Source organism: Anneissia japonica, unplaced genomic scaffold (assembly GCF_011630105.1).
Source record: "Anneissia japonica isolate Jap-2015-1 unplaced genomic scaffold, ASM1163010v1 scaffold287726_len2788222_cov184, whole genome shotgun sequence".
Classification (NCBI taxonomy): Eukaryota; Metazoa; Echinodermata; class Crinoidea; order Comatulida; family Comatulidae; genus Anneissia; species Anneissia japonica.
In genome coordinates, this window is record NW_022705125.1 from 1,664,535 (window position 1) to 1,681,991 (window position 17,457).

The 17,457-nt window shown below is 34.0% G+C and overlaps 1 protein-coding gene across 1 annotated transcript; it reads left to right on the forward strand.

Annotated features, from left to right (window-relative positions):
- Positions 1-608: 608 nt before the first annotated feature.
- Positions 609-12,826, forward strand: LOC117105329. The gene is made up of 4 exons (XM_033246450.1): positions 609-1,992; positions 2,788-3,332; positions 8,955-10,068; positions 10,786-12,826. Exons 1-4 carry the CDS (start codon positions 917-919, stop codon positions 11,336-11,338), a joined length of 3,288 nt encoding a protein of 1,095 aa, XP_033102341.1. The 5' UTR covers positions 609-916; the 3' UTR covers positions 11,339-12,826.
- Positions 12,827-17,457: the final 4,631 nt, after the last annotated feature.

Sequence of the window (17,457 nt, forward strand, 5' to 3'; positions counted from 1 at the left end):
ATATATATATATATATATATATATATATATCTGTATGTATGTATCTGTATATCTGTATTTTAACAACATCTATCAGCGCTGCATACTTTCGGATCGACGATTAAAAAAAGTAACCAAGTCCAAAATTATATGTACTGCGCATGACTGGACTACACAGGCAAAGCTCCCCGGTGTGTTATTCATTTGCATCTACTAGGCTAAAGAATATGGCTAGGCCTACGTGTTTGCAAAACTGGATAACCTGAAAAAAAAAAATTTATGGCTCGCATGACTCTCACATTGGCTCGCATGACTCGCTGGCTCGCACTTTGGCACTACTCCTGATATCTCGTGGTCTTAGCTTTCGGGACACCCATTTCAAAACTCATCTAAATGATCATTAAAAGTTTAACCACGTTACAAGGATGACATTATTATGTTTTGGTGAATCCAATTTAGGGTGTAAATTTGAGGGTTCTAAATTTTTAACGTTCCAGACCTATATCTCAATAAACCTCCATGGATCTAAATGGAACTTTCCATATAGTTTGTCATATGGTCCAATAAAGAAAATGATTAATTTTGGGTGACCCGTTATTGGGACAAATAATCACATGCAACCAGGAAATTAGAAAATGCAGCATCTGGAGCTGATATTTAACATTGTTAGTCTTCATAAAGGTACATTTTAAATATTCCTGGCTTGGTATACCGATGGGCAGCCTTTATCGCAATTGATAGAGCTCTGTTTTGACCATTTACCCTACTATATCTCAGCTTACTTTACAGAAGGCCTACCCAGGAAGTTTATACCTAGGCCTAGACAAAACATCTGTGCCTGTGCAGGAAGTTATATAGGCTGTGTTATTTCGCTTGTAAATAGCAATATACTTTCTAAATCACAGTAGGCCTAGCTGAATATGTGACACACGGTTTAATGGCTACATTGATGAAGATGGAATGTTATCCGTACCTGATTTGTTTTGCCCTGTTTGCGTCATTCACTTGTACTTTGCAAATCACTTGTTATAACCACGACCCTCTTTCGATTAATGGAACCCACCCTCCCAGCGATCTACGTTGTCCAGAGAAATGTAACTGCACATATTGTGCAAACAGAGAAAGACCGATCTTAAAATACCGCCATGATGTAGATTGTTCACGTCAGGAATTATCAAAAACTCCTTCAAAGAACACGTTACCAGCTGATGTTGTTTTTTATTTCTTGAAAATGAATAATATTAAATCACTGAAGAACAATTCCTTTAACACATTAGACGTCTTAGAACATCTGTATCTTGACCATAACGAGCTAGATGACACAGGTATTGAAATGGATGCATTCAGTGGCCTGAGAAAATTGAGATATCTCTCGATGAACAATAATCCATACTTCAGTAAACTTCGAGCAGCATGGTTCGTAGACCTTGTATCGCTAGAAATATTACATCTACGGTTCTGCGAAATTGACACATTAGAGAGTGATGTCTTTAAGCATTGTAAACATTTGAAAGAAGTTGATCTTTCTCACAATTCTATTCTATCATTCCCATCAGGCGTTTTTCAAAATCTGTTTGCACTCATGTACCTATACATGTCCAATAATAAAATATATGAACTTAAGAATCAAGCATTTGTCAATTCCAATCGTATACAGGCAATCTCTCTTCATGACAATTCCCTCACTACCATTAACGAAAATGTTGGTTTTCAAAACTTGAGACAATTACAGAAACTTAATGTCGCATTCAACAGCTTCTTGTGTGATTGCAATTTAGTCTGGTTTAGAAAGTGGATAAACAGTACGAACGTCACAGTTGCAGACATTTTTCATACAGAATGTTATCGTAAACCTGGACGGAAGATGTACATCAAACTGCTGCATTTTGATCCTGATACATTACAGTGTAGTAAATTAATTAAGATCTTAAAGATCACCATACCGCCTGTGTCAGCTTTAGTTGTCATTTTAATAATTGGAACTCTTCTGTACTACTTCAGATATGATTTAAGGTAGGTTATTTGCGGCTATTTGCCAAACTAAGAAATAAAAGAAAATAATGGGATGTGGCGTGAGGGAGACATTCTGAGGACTCAAAGTTTCAATCTATTTGATTATTTTTGGAAATAGTAGGCCTATTTGAGAACGATAAAATAGATCAAAAGTCAAAATGCCTCCGTCTGTTTTCTGAGTTATTATATATAGGCCTATTAGACGATATATTATTAATATATCGTTTATATTAAGAATGTTTCTGTAGATTACAGCAATATATTTATTATAATCTAATTAGTTTTTAAAATATTAATCTTGACAAGACAACGACAGATTGCTGCTCCCATAAGTTCTTTATTCGTATTATTGTTTAGTCACTATGAAGGAATTATATTAACCTATGCTCCAATGTTAACATATAAATCTACATTTTAAAAATCTTATGGTGTATAGTAAACATAAGTAAACAAGATTTTCTTTTTTATTTTTTGTAATATTACTATTGAATTAGTACTGCTCGGATATCATCCTTGAAAATCACTCTCTGCAATAAATGAAAAAAATAATAAATACCGTTATATTTCTCTCAAATTATAATAGATTACCAATAATAACAGCGCTAGCAATAATGACTAAATGAATGTCATAAACACACGTGTTTATGTACGTTTACGCTGAGGTTTTGTGGGACCATAAAAATATCCCAGGGATGGGGCTCAGCAGAAGGTCCACTGGTGTTAAGATTTATACTCAAGATGAATTTTTTATTTTATTTATTTATTTTTTTTTTTTTTTTTTCGTTTTGAATGAAGGTACTGGAATCAACGACGACGTCTTAGAAAGCAATATGAACAAATTAACAAGCAAGGACCACCACCAATCAATGGAGAAAACATTAAATATGACGCGTTTGTGTCCTACAACAGTAAAGACCAACCTTGGATCATTTCTGTATTGCAACCAAAGTTGGAAATCGATCGCAATTTCAAACTGTGTGTTGACTACCGCGACTTCATAGCGGGAGAAGCAGTTGTAGATAATATCGCGAATGCTGTTAAATACAGCCGAAAAGTGCTGTTGGTTGTCTCCAAAAACTTCATCAAAAGTGAATGGTGTTATTTCGAACTAGAGATGGCACGCATGCGCATGTTCGACAATCACGAAGATATCCTGGTTGTGGTTGTACTTGAGAAAGTGTCAGCGAAAGATATGCCGATCCTATTACATAAGATACTGACCACGAAAACGTATATAGAGTGGGAAGAACACCCAGAGGGACAGGTATTGTTCTGGGCTAAGCTGGAAGCAGCACTCGTGTCACCTAATTGCCCCAGATACAGACTTCTGCATAATCCCTGCAAATGAATAATACGTAATGAAAGTACTGATTTCAGTGTAATTGTAACATTTTTATTGTAAATCAAATTGTTAGGCAGATCCTTTTAATCTTAAAGAGCAGTTCGCAACGTTTCAAACGTGGTATGATGCTGTTTACACAGTTCACTTTTTCTTTGAATGCTTAAGAGATGATGTGAATAAATGCGCTATAATAATAATATTTTTACCCATAACCATGTACTGTATTGCTATAATACAATGTCATTAAGTTTCTACTTGAATGTCTTAGCATAATTATTATTGATATAAGATTGATTGACTGGTTAATTTAACTATTCATTAATCGATCAATTTGTTTAATTGATTTATTTTATTGAATGATCGATTCATTTATTTAATTGATTATTGATTGTATGACTGGCTGATTGTTCAATCGATCGTTCGATCGATAGGTTGATCATACAATTAATTAATTGATTAATAGATTGTCGGTAGGTCGATCGACAAATTGACTGACTGGTTTGAATGATTGGTCGGACGATTGACTGTTTGGTTGACTGATTGATTGAGATATTGATTTATCCTTGCTGAATCCACGTGCACATTTGAATGGTTCACCAATAGTGTTACCTGTTTTAACATTCGCCACTAATTTACTATACATTGATATACTTTCATGTATGATTTTTCCATTTAGCCTTGCTTTTTTAAATTTAAAAATAAGGTAATCATGTCTAATAGAATCAAATGCACAGCGTAAATCTATAAATGCAATACACAGTACCACGTGTTTTGAAAAATACCTGTTTATGATAGCATCTAACAAACAAACATTCTCCATGGTACGTTAAATCTTTCTAAATCCACTCTGTTCTTGGTGCAAACAAATCTTTCTCATCAACCCATTGAGTCTATTATTTAAGATATACAAAAATATTTTCCCATGATTGACGAAAGTGACACTCCCGTGTAATTTTATGGGCAGTCCCTTTTTCCTTTCTTAAATATAGGTAATACTATTCGCCAATTGATGTGGGAAAGTACCACTAATAAAAACGGTATTAAACATTTTAACGATTGAGTTAATAATGCAATTTCGTGCATTTATAATGCATTCTGTTGCAAGCTCATCAATACCTGGGGCTTTATCCTTTTTGTGTGCTTTGATTGCATGTAAAACTCTTCTAAAATAATTTCATCATTTACATAATCAAATATTTATACCATGCTTTAAAGTAATAATATTTCAAATGTTTGAAATGCACCAGAATACGACGCATTACAAAAATATACAGTAGCTAGTGGAGCGAATCGAGTCTCACTTGACTGGGGGCCGCCTAGGGCCTCCGGTGGGGGTCCAGGGGGCGAAGCCACGGGTATTTGATGAATTATGGCGATTTTTTTATTACTTATTTGATAGGCATCGAGTTACTATTAAATATGACTTCATGTAGGCTATGTTTTCTAATGTTGAAATCAGCTTCCAAAACCAAAACCAAAAAGAGTCTGCAATGTAACCATCTGATTTATTTTCAAATTCTCATTCTTGAAAGTGAAATTCTATATTTTGGAAATTTTGCATTAAATCTGTCAACCACGCTGTCATGGTCGAGGTGGCTTCACCCATCACGATGTATTCCAGCCATCATGAGGCTATCTAAATGAACATTTGTCATAACAGAACGCAAATTATTTTTAATTAGTCTCATTGAATTATTATTATTATTATTATTATTATTATTATTATTATTATTATTATTATTATTGTTGTTGTTGTTGTGATAAAAATTAACACAAACAATATGGTGGCTAAACGAATATTACATGTAAATATTTTTTTTTTATTTGTTTGTTCCCCGACAAAATATATCGTCTTCCCCGACGGGGGGGGCTATAGCCCCCAGCCCCCTCAGACGCCACCACTGGGGGATATAGCCCCCAGCCTCCTCTGGCGCCACCACTAGGGGGAAGGGTCTTTGTTCTGACTTTGGGCAATGAAATGTCTAGGAGTTGGGAGGTTGTAGTTAAAAGCATTTATTATGTAAAATAAAACAAAAATAAAGCGACGTGTATACAGACAAAAGCATTCCTGAATAAACTACAGAATATGATTTCGAATATTTTAATGAACAGGTTTTTTTTAAATAATGAATGAGCATTAAAGCTAGAGCTAGATAAAGAAAGTATAAGCAAACATAATTAAATTCATCACAATGTTATTTTTCTCTTCTCATTCCTCTCCCTTTCCCTCTTCTTAGTCTTCTTCTGGTTTAACACTGGATTTCCCAAACTTATTTGACGAACAATATAAACTGCTAAAAATGTTCTATAACATCACGTATTACCGGTATTTTACAAGTAGGTTTTATTTATTAACGATCTTAATTCTTTTTTGGAACTTTAGAAACAGAAATAACCTAATTTTATTTGTTCCTAAATAGGTACCGGTACTTTTTCGCGACTCACTGAAATTTTTCGTGGCCTGAATTTGGGTCGCGACCCACAGTTTGGGAAGCCCCGAAAATGTGAACTGACATCAAATCGATGTCCTTTTAAAATGGATATATTTGAAAATATTGTGGCGACAAGATTGAAGTATGATAATGGTTTGTTTCTCATCGATGGGTCTGAGTAATATCATCGTAGTTTGGTTTCACACGGAAGCGGTGCTAGGAATATTTGTTTCCCTTACTCTTTTCATTCATTTCAAGAAGCGCTCAAACGTTCGCTTGCGTTTCTGCTTTCACCGAGAAGATGAAAGCATGCGAAAAAATATTGGGGGCTTGTTTTTTTCATAAACCATCAGCCTATTCGGTGGTATATAAAAACTGAGCGGCCTGAAAATTGTATCGTATGTCCATTCGTTCACCATCGAGTTTGTCTCAACTGAACGAGGCAGTCGCAGACTTCTTTATGAAGGATATTCATATCCTTGATAAGCAAAGAGATGCGACCAGTCATTGGAGATGCGAGAAAAGGGGTGAATGTAAGGCTAGGTTAACAACAGAATATGACCATCTAAAAAATCAGGCTCCTGAACATAGTCACCCACGAGATCCAATACGAATCCATGTCGCAAGGACTGTGTCCGAAATCCGTCCTTGCATGACGATATTGTGTTTTTGGGTGCCTTTGCCCATAATCTGTAAAAGATTTTCCCCAAATAAAATTAGGTCTATAATAATTATGTCTTAATACCATGAGTCATGATGTTTTATGATTTCATAGTTTATAATTACGCTATTATTTTTTTTTTTTTTTTTTTTTGTCGTTATCTACATAAATCTGAATAGTTTTAAATCATATACTAGACGCAGTAATGGTTTGAAATACTTAAATTTATGATAGAGTTTAAATTGCATTATACAGGCCTGCTTGTGCAAGGAATAAATATTTTAACGTGCTCATACGTTTTAAAGCCTAGTTAGGCCTGCTTTAATGATTTAATAAAATACCAAATTCACTGAAATCATCTTTAGTGTATACAACGAAGCCTTGCGAAAGAAATTAAAGTTATTGAGTTCTGGTTTAACATAATGGTTCGCTTATTCATTTTGTGGCTACTGCTTCTGTTTAGGTAGGCCAACTTTGGGCTGAATTATAACAATTAAGCCTACCTCCAGGGATGCATGAGATTGGAGTAGACGAAAATATTAATGTATTTATATTATACCACTGATACCATTCACAATCATCCATGTCACATTAACTCATTTTAATTATTAAATGTCTTGACCAACACTTCTTAGGTAGGCGAATTTAGTGTGTCGGAAGAATTAATTTTATTGTTTGAATTTGTCCAGAGAAGATATAATATGTGGATTTAGCTGTTGACGAGCATATTTCAATTAAAATGGACACTGTCGACAAATAATTATCAAACCATTTACCGATTTGGAAGATTTGCATGCATATAATTAAAAAACAAAATTTCCTATAAAAAAAAAGTGTGTCATGTTTCATCACTTCAAATACAAAATATATCCAGAGTGTATCTCTACAATTTACTACGAATTTTCCACTTGTCACTGCCTCAATTCTGTTTATCACAGTTTTGTGTTTGTATTCGAAACACACATTATTCTATTATATAACTCAGTCATACTTGTACTAAATATATCAATTAACCATTCATGTTTTATCATTACTATAATTGTCACCATGGGATTTCATAAATACTGTAACACCTCGATTTAAAGTTAAATGGACTTAATCTCGAAATGAAGCCAATCTTGAATTGAAGCCCCCTCTTTAGTTTCCACCTCGTTACTTTGCAAAAGTAGCCTCGAAAAGAAACCCATATCGAAAAAAGAAGCCCATCCAAAGATCACACGACCAGACCCACCATAGATGAGGCTGAGGTGCGAATATTCTGAGAATATTGACCTCTATGTGCCCGGAAATTGCACTCTCATAGCTTAAAAATTGATATTATGTTCATATCAACAATACAATAGAAAAAATTGTCTCTTAACACAATTATGGGGAGGGAGTGCGAATGAATCGTTGCACCCCCTGCATCCGCCCCAGATCAGTACGGCCCTTCCATTATTAAAGAATAGTCATATGTTACCAGAATATAGAATAATTCTTTCACGATTTAAACAGTGGCCTACTAATTCTTCTTATCATGACTTTTAGCTCTATCACAGTATGGAAATTTCAATTTCAATGCTCAAAACATAATTTAACATTTGATATCTTTAAGCTGTGGACAATATTCGGTACTAGAAAGGTTCCGGACATGTAACAGAAAAATAAATCATCTAAATATGCCACTTGTGACACATCCATCCATTAACATATTCACAAAAAATGTCGGCGAATTGTCTGTCGGTAAATTGTCTGTCGGCAAATTGGCTGGCGGCGAATCGTCCTGTCGGCAAACTGACATTCGGCGAAATGTGGTGTCGGCGAATTGTATTTCGGTCGATAGTCTATAGGCCAAATGTCTGTCGGTGAAACGTCCGGCCACGAAAATTAATCATCTAAATATGCCACCTTGTGACATACCGTATCCATCCATTAACATTCACAAAAAATGTCGGCGAATTGTTTGTCGGCAAATTGGCTGTCGGTGAATCGTCCTGTCATCACACTGGCATTTGGCGAAATGTGGTGTCGGCAAAATCTTGTGTCGGCGAATGGTATTTCGGTCGATAGTCTGTAGGCCAATGTCTGTTGGCCAAATATCTTTCGGTGAAACGTCTGGACACGCTGATATTTCTTCCTATTGGTATTGGTATTGGTATTAGTACGGTCAGTTATAATGCGTCTCTTCCTTGCGGTTTTAAGCGCAGTTCTTCCTACTGGCATTATTTCCTTAATCACATGCAACCAGGAAATTAGAAAATGCAGCATACACCTACAGTGTGTGGAGCTGATATTTAACATTGTTAAGTCTTCATAAAGGTACGTTTTAAATATTCCTGGCTTGGTAGACCGATGGGCAGCTTTTATCGCAATTTATAGAGCTCTGTTTTGGCCATTTACCCTACTATATCTCAGCTTACTTACTAAGGCCTACCTAGGAAGATACCTAGACAAAACATCTGTGCGTGCGCAGGAAGTTATATAGGCCATACCTTAATACAACTGTGTTATTTCGCTTGTAAAGAGCAAAACACTTTCTAAATCACAGTAGGCCTACCTGAATATATATGTGACACACGGTTTAAGGCTACATTGATGAAGATGGAATGTTATCCGTACCTGATTTGTTTTGCCTTGTTTGCGTCATTTACTTGTACTTTGCAAATCACTTGTTATAACTACGACCCTCTTTCGATTAATGGAACCCACCCTCCCAACGATCTACGTTGTCCAGAGAAATGTAACTGCACATATTGTGCAAACAGAGGAACACCGATCTTAAAATACCGCCATAATGTAGATTGTTCACGTCAGGAATTATCAAAAATTCCTTCAAAGAACACGTTACCAGCTGATGTTGTTTTTTATTTCTTGAAAACGAATAATATTAAATCACTGAAGAACAATTCCTTTAACACATTAGCCGTCCTAGAATATCTTTATCTTGACCATAACGAGCTAGAGGACACAGGTATTGAATTCGATGCATTCGGTGGCCTGAGAAAATTGAGATATTTCTCGATGAATAATAATCCGTACCTCAGTAAACTTCGAGCAGCATGGTTCGTAGACCTTGTATCGCTAGAATTATTACATCTACAGTTCTGCGGAATTAACACATTAGAGAGTGATGTCTTTAAGCATTGTAAACAGTTGCAAAAAGTTGATCTTTCTCACAATTCTATTGTGTCATTCCCAACAAGCGTTTTTCAAAATCTGTTTGCACTTATGTACCTATACATGCCAAATAATAAAATAAATGAACTCCCGAATCAAGCATTTATCCATTCCAATTGTATACAGGCAATCGCTCTGCGTGACAATTTCCTCACTACCATTAACGAAAATGTTGGTTTTCAAAACCTGAGCGAATTGCAGACACTCAACTTATCATACAACAAATTCTCCTGTGATTGCAATTTAGTTTGGTTTAGAAAGTGGATAGACAAGACGAACGTAACAATTAAAGACATCGGTCATACAGAATGTTTCCGTAAACATGGACAAAGCAATATGTACATCAAACTGATGGATTTCAAACCTGATACATTACAGTGTAGCAAATTAATTACGATCTTAAGGACCACCATACCGTCTGTTTCAGCTTTAGTTGTCATTTCAATAATTGGAACTCTTCTGTACTACTTCAGATATGATTTAAGGTAGGCTATTTGCGGCTATTTGCCAAAATAAGAAATAAAATAAATAATGGGAAGGGGAGTGAGGGAGACATTCTGAATCAAAAGTCAAAATTCCTCCGTCTGTTTTCTGAGTTACTGTCTTTTTATTTATTCGAAACTAATTATTATTTACATTACTATATCGTCTATATTAAGAATGTTTCTGTAGATTACAGCAATATATTTATTATAATCTAATTAGTTTTTAAAATATTAATCTTGACAAGACAACGACAGATTGCAGCTCCCATAAGTTCTTTATTCGTATTATTGTTTAGTCACTATCAAGGAATTATATTAACCTATGCTCCAATGTTAACATATAAATCTACATTTTAAAATCTTATGGTGTATAGTAAACAAAAGTAAACAAGATTTTCTTTTTTATTTTTTGAATTAGTACTGCTCGGATATCATCCTTGAAAATCACTCTCTGCAATAAATTTTAAAAAATAAGAACCGTTATATTTCTCTAAAAATATAATAGATTACCAATAATAACAGCGCCAGTAATAATACGGTAACTATGTGAATGTCATAAACACACGTGTTTATGTATGTTTGCGCTGAGGTTTTGTGGGACCAAAAATTAACCCAGGGATGGGGCTCAGCAGAAGGTCCACTGGTGTTAAGATTTATACTCGAGATGAATTTTTTATGTTATTATTATTATTATTTTTTTTTTCGTTTTGAATGAAGGTACTGGAATCAACGACGACGTCTTAGAAAGCAATACGAACAAATTAACAAGCAAGGACCACCACCAATCAATGGAGAAAACATTAAATATGACGCGTTTGTGTCCTACAACAGCAAAGACCAACATTGGATCATTTCTGTATTGCAACCAAAGTTGGAAATCGATCGCAATTTCAAACTGTGTGTTGACTACCGCGACTTCATTGCGGGAGAAGCAATTGTAGATAATATCGCGAATGCTGTTAAATACAGCCGAAAAGTGCTGTTGGTTGTCTCCAAAAACTTCATCAAAAGTGAATGGTGTTATTTTGAACTAGAGATGGCACGCATGCGCATGTTCGACAATCACGAAGATATCCTGGTTGTGGTTGTACTTGAGAAAGTGTCAGCGAAAGATATGCCGATCCTATTACATAAGATACTGACCACGAAAACGTATATAGAGTGGGAAGAACACCCAGCAGGACAGGTATTGTTCTGGGCTAAGCTGGAAGCAGCACTCGTGTCACCTAATTGCCCCAGATACAGACTTCTGCATAATCCCTGCAAATGAATAATACGTAATGAAAGTACTGATGTCAGTGTAATTGTAACATTTTTATTGTAAATCAAATTGTTAGGCAGATCCTTTTAACTTTAAAGAGCAGTTCACAACGTTTCAAACGTGGTATGATGCTGTTTACACAGTTCACTTTTTCTTTGAATGCTTTAAGAGATGATGTGAATAAATGCGCTATAATAATAATATTTTTACCCATAACCATGTACTGTATTGCTATAATACAATGTCATTAAGTTTCTACTTGAATGTCTTAGCATAATTATTATTGATATAAGATTGATTGACTGGTTAATTGAACTATTCATTAATCGATCAATTTGTTTAATTTATTTATTTTATTCAATGATCGATTCATTTATTTAATTGATTATTGATTGTATGACTGGCTGATTGTTCAATCAATCGTTCGATCGATAGGTTGATCATACAATTAATTAATTAATTGATTAATTGATTGTCGGTAGGTCGATCGACAAATTGACTGACTGGTTTGAATGATTGGTCGGACGATTGACTGTTTGGTTGATTGATTGATTGAGATATTGATTTATTCTTGCTGAATCCACGTGCACATTTGAATGGTTCACCAAAGTATTACTTGTTTTAACATTCGCCACTAATTTACTATACATTGATATTCTAATAGAATCAAATGCACAGCGTAAATCTATAAATGCAATACACAGTACCATGTGTTTTGACAAATACCTGTTTATGTTAGTATCTAACAAAAAATCTTTCTAAATCCACTCTGTTCTTAGTGCAAACAAATCATTCTCATCAGCCCAATTATTGCGTCTATTATTTAAGATATACAAAAATATTTTCCCATGATTGACAAAAGTGACATTCCCGTGTAATTTTCTGAGCAGTCCCTTTTTCCTTTCTTAAATATAGGTAATACTATTCGCCAATTGATGTGGGAAAGTACCACTATTAAAAACGTTATTAAACAGTTTAACGATTGAGTCAAAATAACGCAATTTGGTGCATTTATAATGCATTCTGTTGCAGGCCCCATCAATACCTGGGCTTTATCCTTTTTGTGTGCTTTGATTGCATGTAAAACTTCTTCTAAACTAATTTCATCATTACATTATCAATCTTTATACCATACTTTAAAGTAATAATATTTCAAATGTTTGAAATGCACCAGAATACGACGCATTACAAAAATATACAGTAAAGTTTAAATGTACAAGTGGGGGACACATTATATTAATTGATCGGTATCTTTTGTTCATTCACGTATAACATATAACATCAAAATATAGCAACACAGGATGAATTACAGTTTGAATGTATGGTACAAATTAGGCAAATCAATAAATTAATATATATGTATGTATATACAATCACCCGATTATGCTATTATCACTAGGTATAATCGCGTGTCAGTCACACTGTAGTGTGGCAGTATTTCTAAATATTATAACAGTTTCTAAATATTATAAATCTGTATCTCAGTAACCGCTTTCAAGTTTTTCTCCAATATGCTTTTAACATTATATATATTTATATATATATACAATAAAATGAAAAAGAAAGTAATAGGATAGAAAGAAAATATTAAAGAAAAAATAAAGAAAAAAAGGAATAGAAATAAAATTTGTGAAATAAGAGAAAAATATAAAAGGGAATAAAGAAAAGAGAATCACAGAAAGAATTTGGAACTTGAAAAGAATGACAACCAATAGAAAATGAAATAAGGAAGAGAATACGGAAAAATGAATGAAATTGGAAAGGGGAATGAAAGAACATTTCCTTATAGTCAAATTGTGCAAAACACCCACGACAAATAACTAGTATGTTGCCTGCACAGAAAAGTCCAATGAGAACATAGCGCAATTCACTTAAACTTTCCTGAGCACATGCTAATAGTATGCTTTACTTTTAACAAAATGTGTCTATAATCTGACCAGGCATGTGCAAAATCTTGCTAATGTATCTTAAAAACTACTGAATTTTTTAATCCAAGTGTGAACAGCAGTACAATTTTAACAAAGTAAATCAGTATAGAAATCTATTATTAGGGCTTGGGAGCTGTCTCTTATACACATCTAGATGTGTATAAGAGACAGATTTTAGCGCCTTGGGGACTACTGTAGTGGATTTGTGCGCTTTATAAATCTTCATTATCATTATTATTATTTTATTATTATTTTTTTTTTTTAATTATTATGACTGGCTGTTAACTTACGTTTACACTTTAGATTTTGCTTATTAATTGTGTATGTCGACCCTGATCCAGACATCGTTTTTCACAACATTGTTGTTTTCTAGTATTTTGCCTTTAAATTTATACAGACTTACAAACTACTAAATATACCGCGCTAACTTTCGTGCTGCCTACAATAAAAGTTGACGAAATGTTGTCGTTTAAGAATATTACGATAAATACAATTTTGTGCCATCGTAGGAAATTCATTATTTATCATATTTTACTTCAATGTTTTACATTCCGTATTTTCTGTGTCGCTTTAATAAATGGGAGAAGAAGAAGTTACATTACTAAATAAATATTATACTTAAAATTTAATTAAATTCCAATTGTTCGGCACAATATGTCGACCATCATTGCCGTTATACAATTTGGAAGTGAAGTTATAAGAAACGTCCAGTAATGACACTTTTTCCTGGGTGCAAATACCCTTTACATTCCGTCCCACTGTATGTTTATTGCTAACACTTCAAAACCCGCAAGTCATTATTATTTTTATTGTATTTCTGAGTTTTGAGTCTTTTATTACTATTAAAGGTCATTGAAAATCAAAGAAGTTGCTCAAAGGTATGGATTAAATCTATCCTCAAATATATATGGGAGATATAAAGATTATAGAAAGAGGAAATTCTTCTATTCAGACATCAACAAAACAATTGCTGCGTTCAACATAACTTACAAAATGATGTTAAACTGTGATTTACCATTGTGAATTGGTAACAGTACCTTGAGAAAGGATGTGTCCTAATCCTAATCGGATAATCCAACAGTGTATAAAACTTGGCCTCATAGTTCAGTTAGTAAAGTATCCGAACGATTATCGGAAGGTCTTTGGTTGGAATCCTGATAGGACATATACGTTTTTCTCATATATTTATATCAAAATGGTACTGATAATTTCATGTCACATTTTTATAAAAGTATAATAAAATGCAGACATGTGACTGAATTACGCAGAGTTTTAAAATGATAAATCAGCTTTCGTATAATAAGCAATTGGTAAAGTTGTCACTCATACACAGGTGAACATTTGTATAATAAATGTTAAATTATTCGGCTTGAAAACTGAAAACCCACAGGACCTGAATACAATTTTTTAGGACTTTAGAGTTTTAAGGAACGCTCTAGGCGAAACGTAAGTTCGACAGCGAACAATGATGCCAACACTCAGGAGAATTTTATCAATAGATGTGGGCAATGTTCTTGGTCTTGTTCCCACTTTTCGACCAATGACAGATTCAATGGGGCCATCCGCCCCCCCCCCTCCCATGTATTTAAAATTATAAACAAAATGGAGGAAACAAGAAAATTAGGCCTATATATTCAAATTTAAGTATGAGCTAATGCAATTTCCGGCCATCCAGAGGTGCCATAATAACGAATGTTCATACATCAGCCCAACCATTGGACTGAAGTAGTCTAGACCATCTATCTGTGAAAATTCCTCCCTGGAACCCCTCTAATTCGTATTAGAGGATCAGCCACTGCCTACGCCGCGGCGCGCCGTGGTGCCATTCTAACATAAAGGGAGACGTACCTGTCTACTAAAGGCTAATAATCCAATAGAAGGATTCCCACAATTTTCAGTTAAAAAAAGTCTTATTATATAGTGCTTTTAACGGCTTCTTTGGATGTATTGCATCCTTGAGAATTGTTATGGGTTTCATATTTTTACATAATTCTAATTAAGGTTGTGTTTGTAAGGTATGACTATAACAACACTCTTAACATCTGACCTAGAATCCAGGATTCTCTAAAGTTCTTTGTTACGCTTGTTGTTGAGTTTGAAATATAACTAAAAAGTAAACAGAGGCATGTTTGTTTGGGATTGGACGTATTACCTTGTATACGGGAATATGGGACAATGACAACTTGGATCTTTTTGTCTGGATTAAGTCTCAACAAAGTAATAACTATTTTTGTTAAGGGAATTTAATTAAGGCCAATGAACTGAACCGTGGAATTCAAGTAGCAACGGCGTTATCTCATGACGGGTTTGTGGTGAGGCTCTCAGGTACTTGGTGACCACTCGTATCGATAACCTTTGGCGTTTTGGTGTACTTAACTAAACGTAACACAGGTCATAAACCAATTAAAATCATAAAAGAAAATCTGAAAATGTGTATAGTACACTGTATGCACACACACCGTACCCACAGAGTTGATCTGTTCAAAAAGTTTGGAGTCAATTGTTAGAAAGAGTTTCCAAATGCACATTTTAAGTTACACAATGCAATTTTTGACAGAATAAGATTGTTAGATTATCCTAATTCCACAAAAAAAAACACCTTTCCTTTTATATTTTAAGTGTTATTGAGGAACTGTACTTAATTGCTGCTTTGTAAATGACCTTTTTGAGCAATTGTACATTAGCAAGCTGCAAAAAAAAGGGGGTTCTCAATAACATATCAAAAGAAAAAGGCAAATTACCAAAGTTGCAAAATAGTACAGTTCCTCAATAACACAAAAAAATGAAAACGGATATGTTTATAATGGACATTTTGATGTTTTTGCGTTATTAAGAACATGTACTTTTTACAGCTTTATAGTGGATCTTTTAGCCCCGCTTCCCAGATAGTGTTGCTAAGGTATGGAAGCTTAACACCTTACGGTAAAACTTATTCGTAAGACATGCATGAATTCCTATTAAATCATTCAGTTTGGTCAGTTGATAAGTTCTATTAAGACTTCCGGAAAGAGCCATTAATTTCTTCCTTTTCAATACCATTACAATTGGTTCCAAGCATATAATTTATATTATAATAATCAGTCTTTTAATATTCTATCGTTTAACTGTTTTGGATTTAATAGAGGTCTTAACTCTTTAAGTAAATTAATTTTAGATGTTAACTGTGATGTCGTTTTTATCTCTGAGCACTGGTTGCGTGTTAATGGATATTTTAATATCAATCAATATTTTCAGGACGATGGTTTTCAGTTCTTGTTAAAGTCTAGCATTGACCATGAAGAGTTGACCTCTGGTCGTCCTCATGGCGGTATAATAGGTTTCATATGCAAGTCCTGAAATATTCCAACTGAAAATCTACGCATAAGTAAAATATTACTTTACACTGCTTGCTTAATTTATATTTCAATATACCCACCTCTAAGTTATATCAAAAAATTACTTGCCAAATAACATCTCCTGTCAATTTTCGTTTAAGATTTTTAAATCGTTGTGATCAATGGCCTATTTGTTTTTTTTTCTTTTGTTTTTTTTTTTTCGTTTTGTCTTTTTATCTGTGCTTTATTGACCGCTTACCATATTGTAGATTTTTAGGTTTTGTTGTTATAATGGAATTAGTATTGAATTAATACGAAGTTTGTCATCAGTAAAACATGTGTTTTAAAGTTACAATGCACCTTCTTGTTACCTATAACTGAAAGTCTTACAGCTGAGCATTAAATATTCGATTAACTGAACACTTTCCAACTTTTCATTATGCATTGCATGTGGACGAATACATTAGTTTGAAACGAGATACCATCATTATACGATATAATTAGTCTACCTCCACAGATAGTTATATCTTTAAAATACCACATAATAGAAAAACAGACTCGGAGTAGAAAGAAATTAGAATTACAAACTGAATTCTTCAACTACCCTCTTCCAACTCCAATTATAGTAATAACAATTTGTGAATAACATAAAATCGGCGCATATGAGATAAGCCAACCTATTATTACTAGTAATATTTTAGAGGCACCTACAGGAATAAACTCACCATATCTCAGTTAAACTGTATGTTTAACATAATTTATATAATTGGCAGGAGAGATAACGAATGTTTCACTTTTTTTAGCGAAGGTGGATGTATGGCTGACGCAGCGACAGTAGGGCCTACCAATCATGCGCACACTTAAACATTTTAAATAAATATGCATA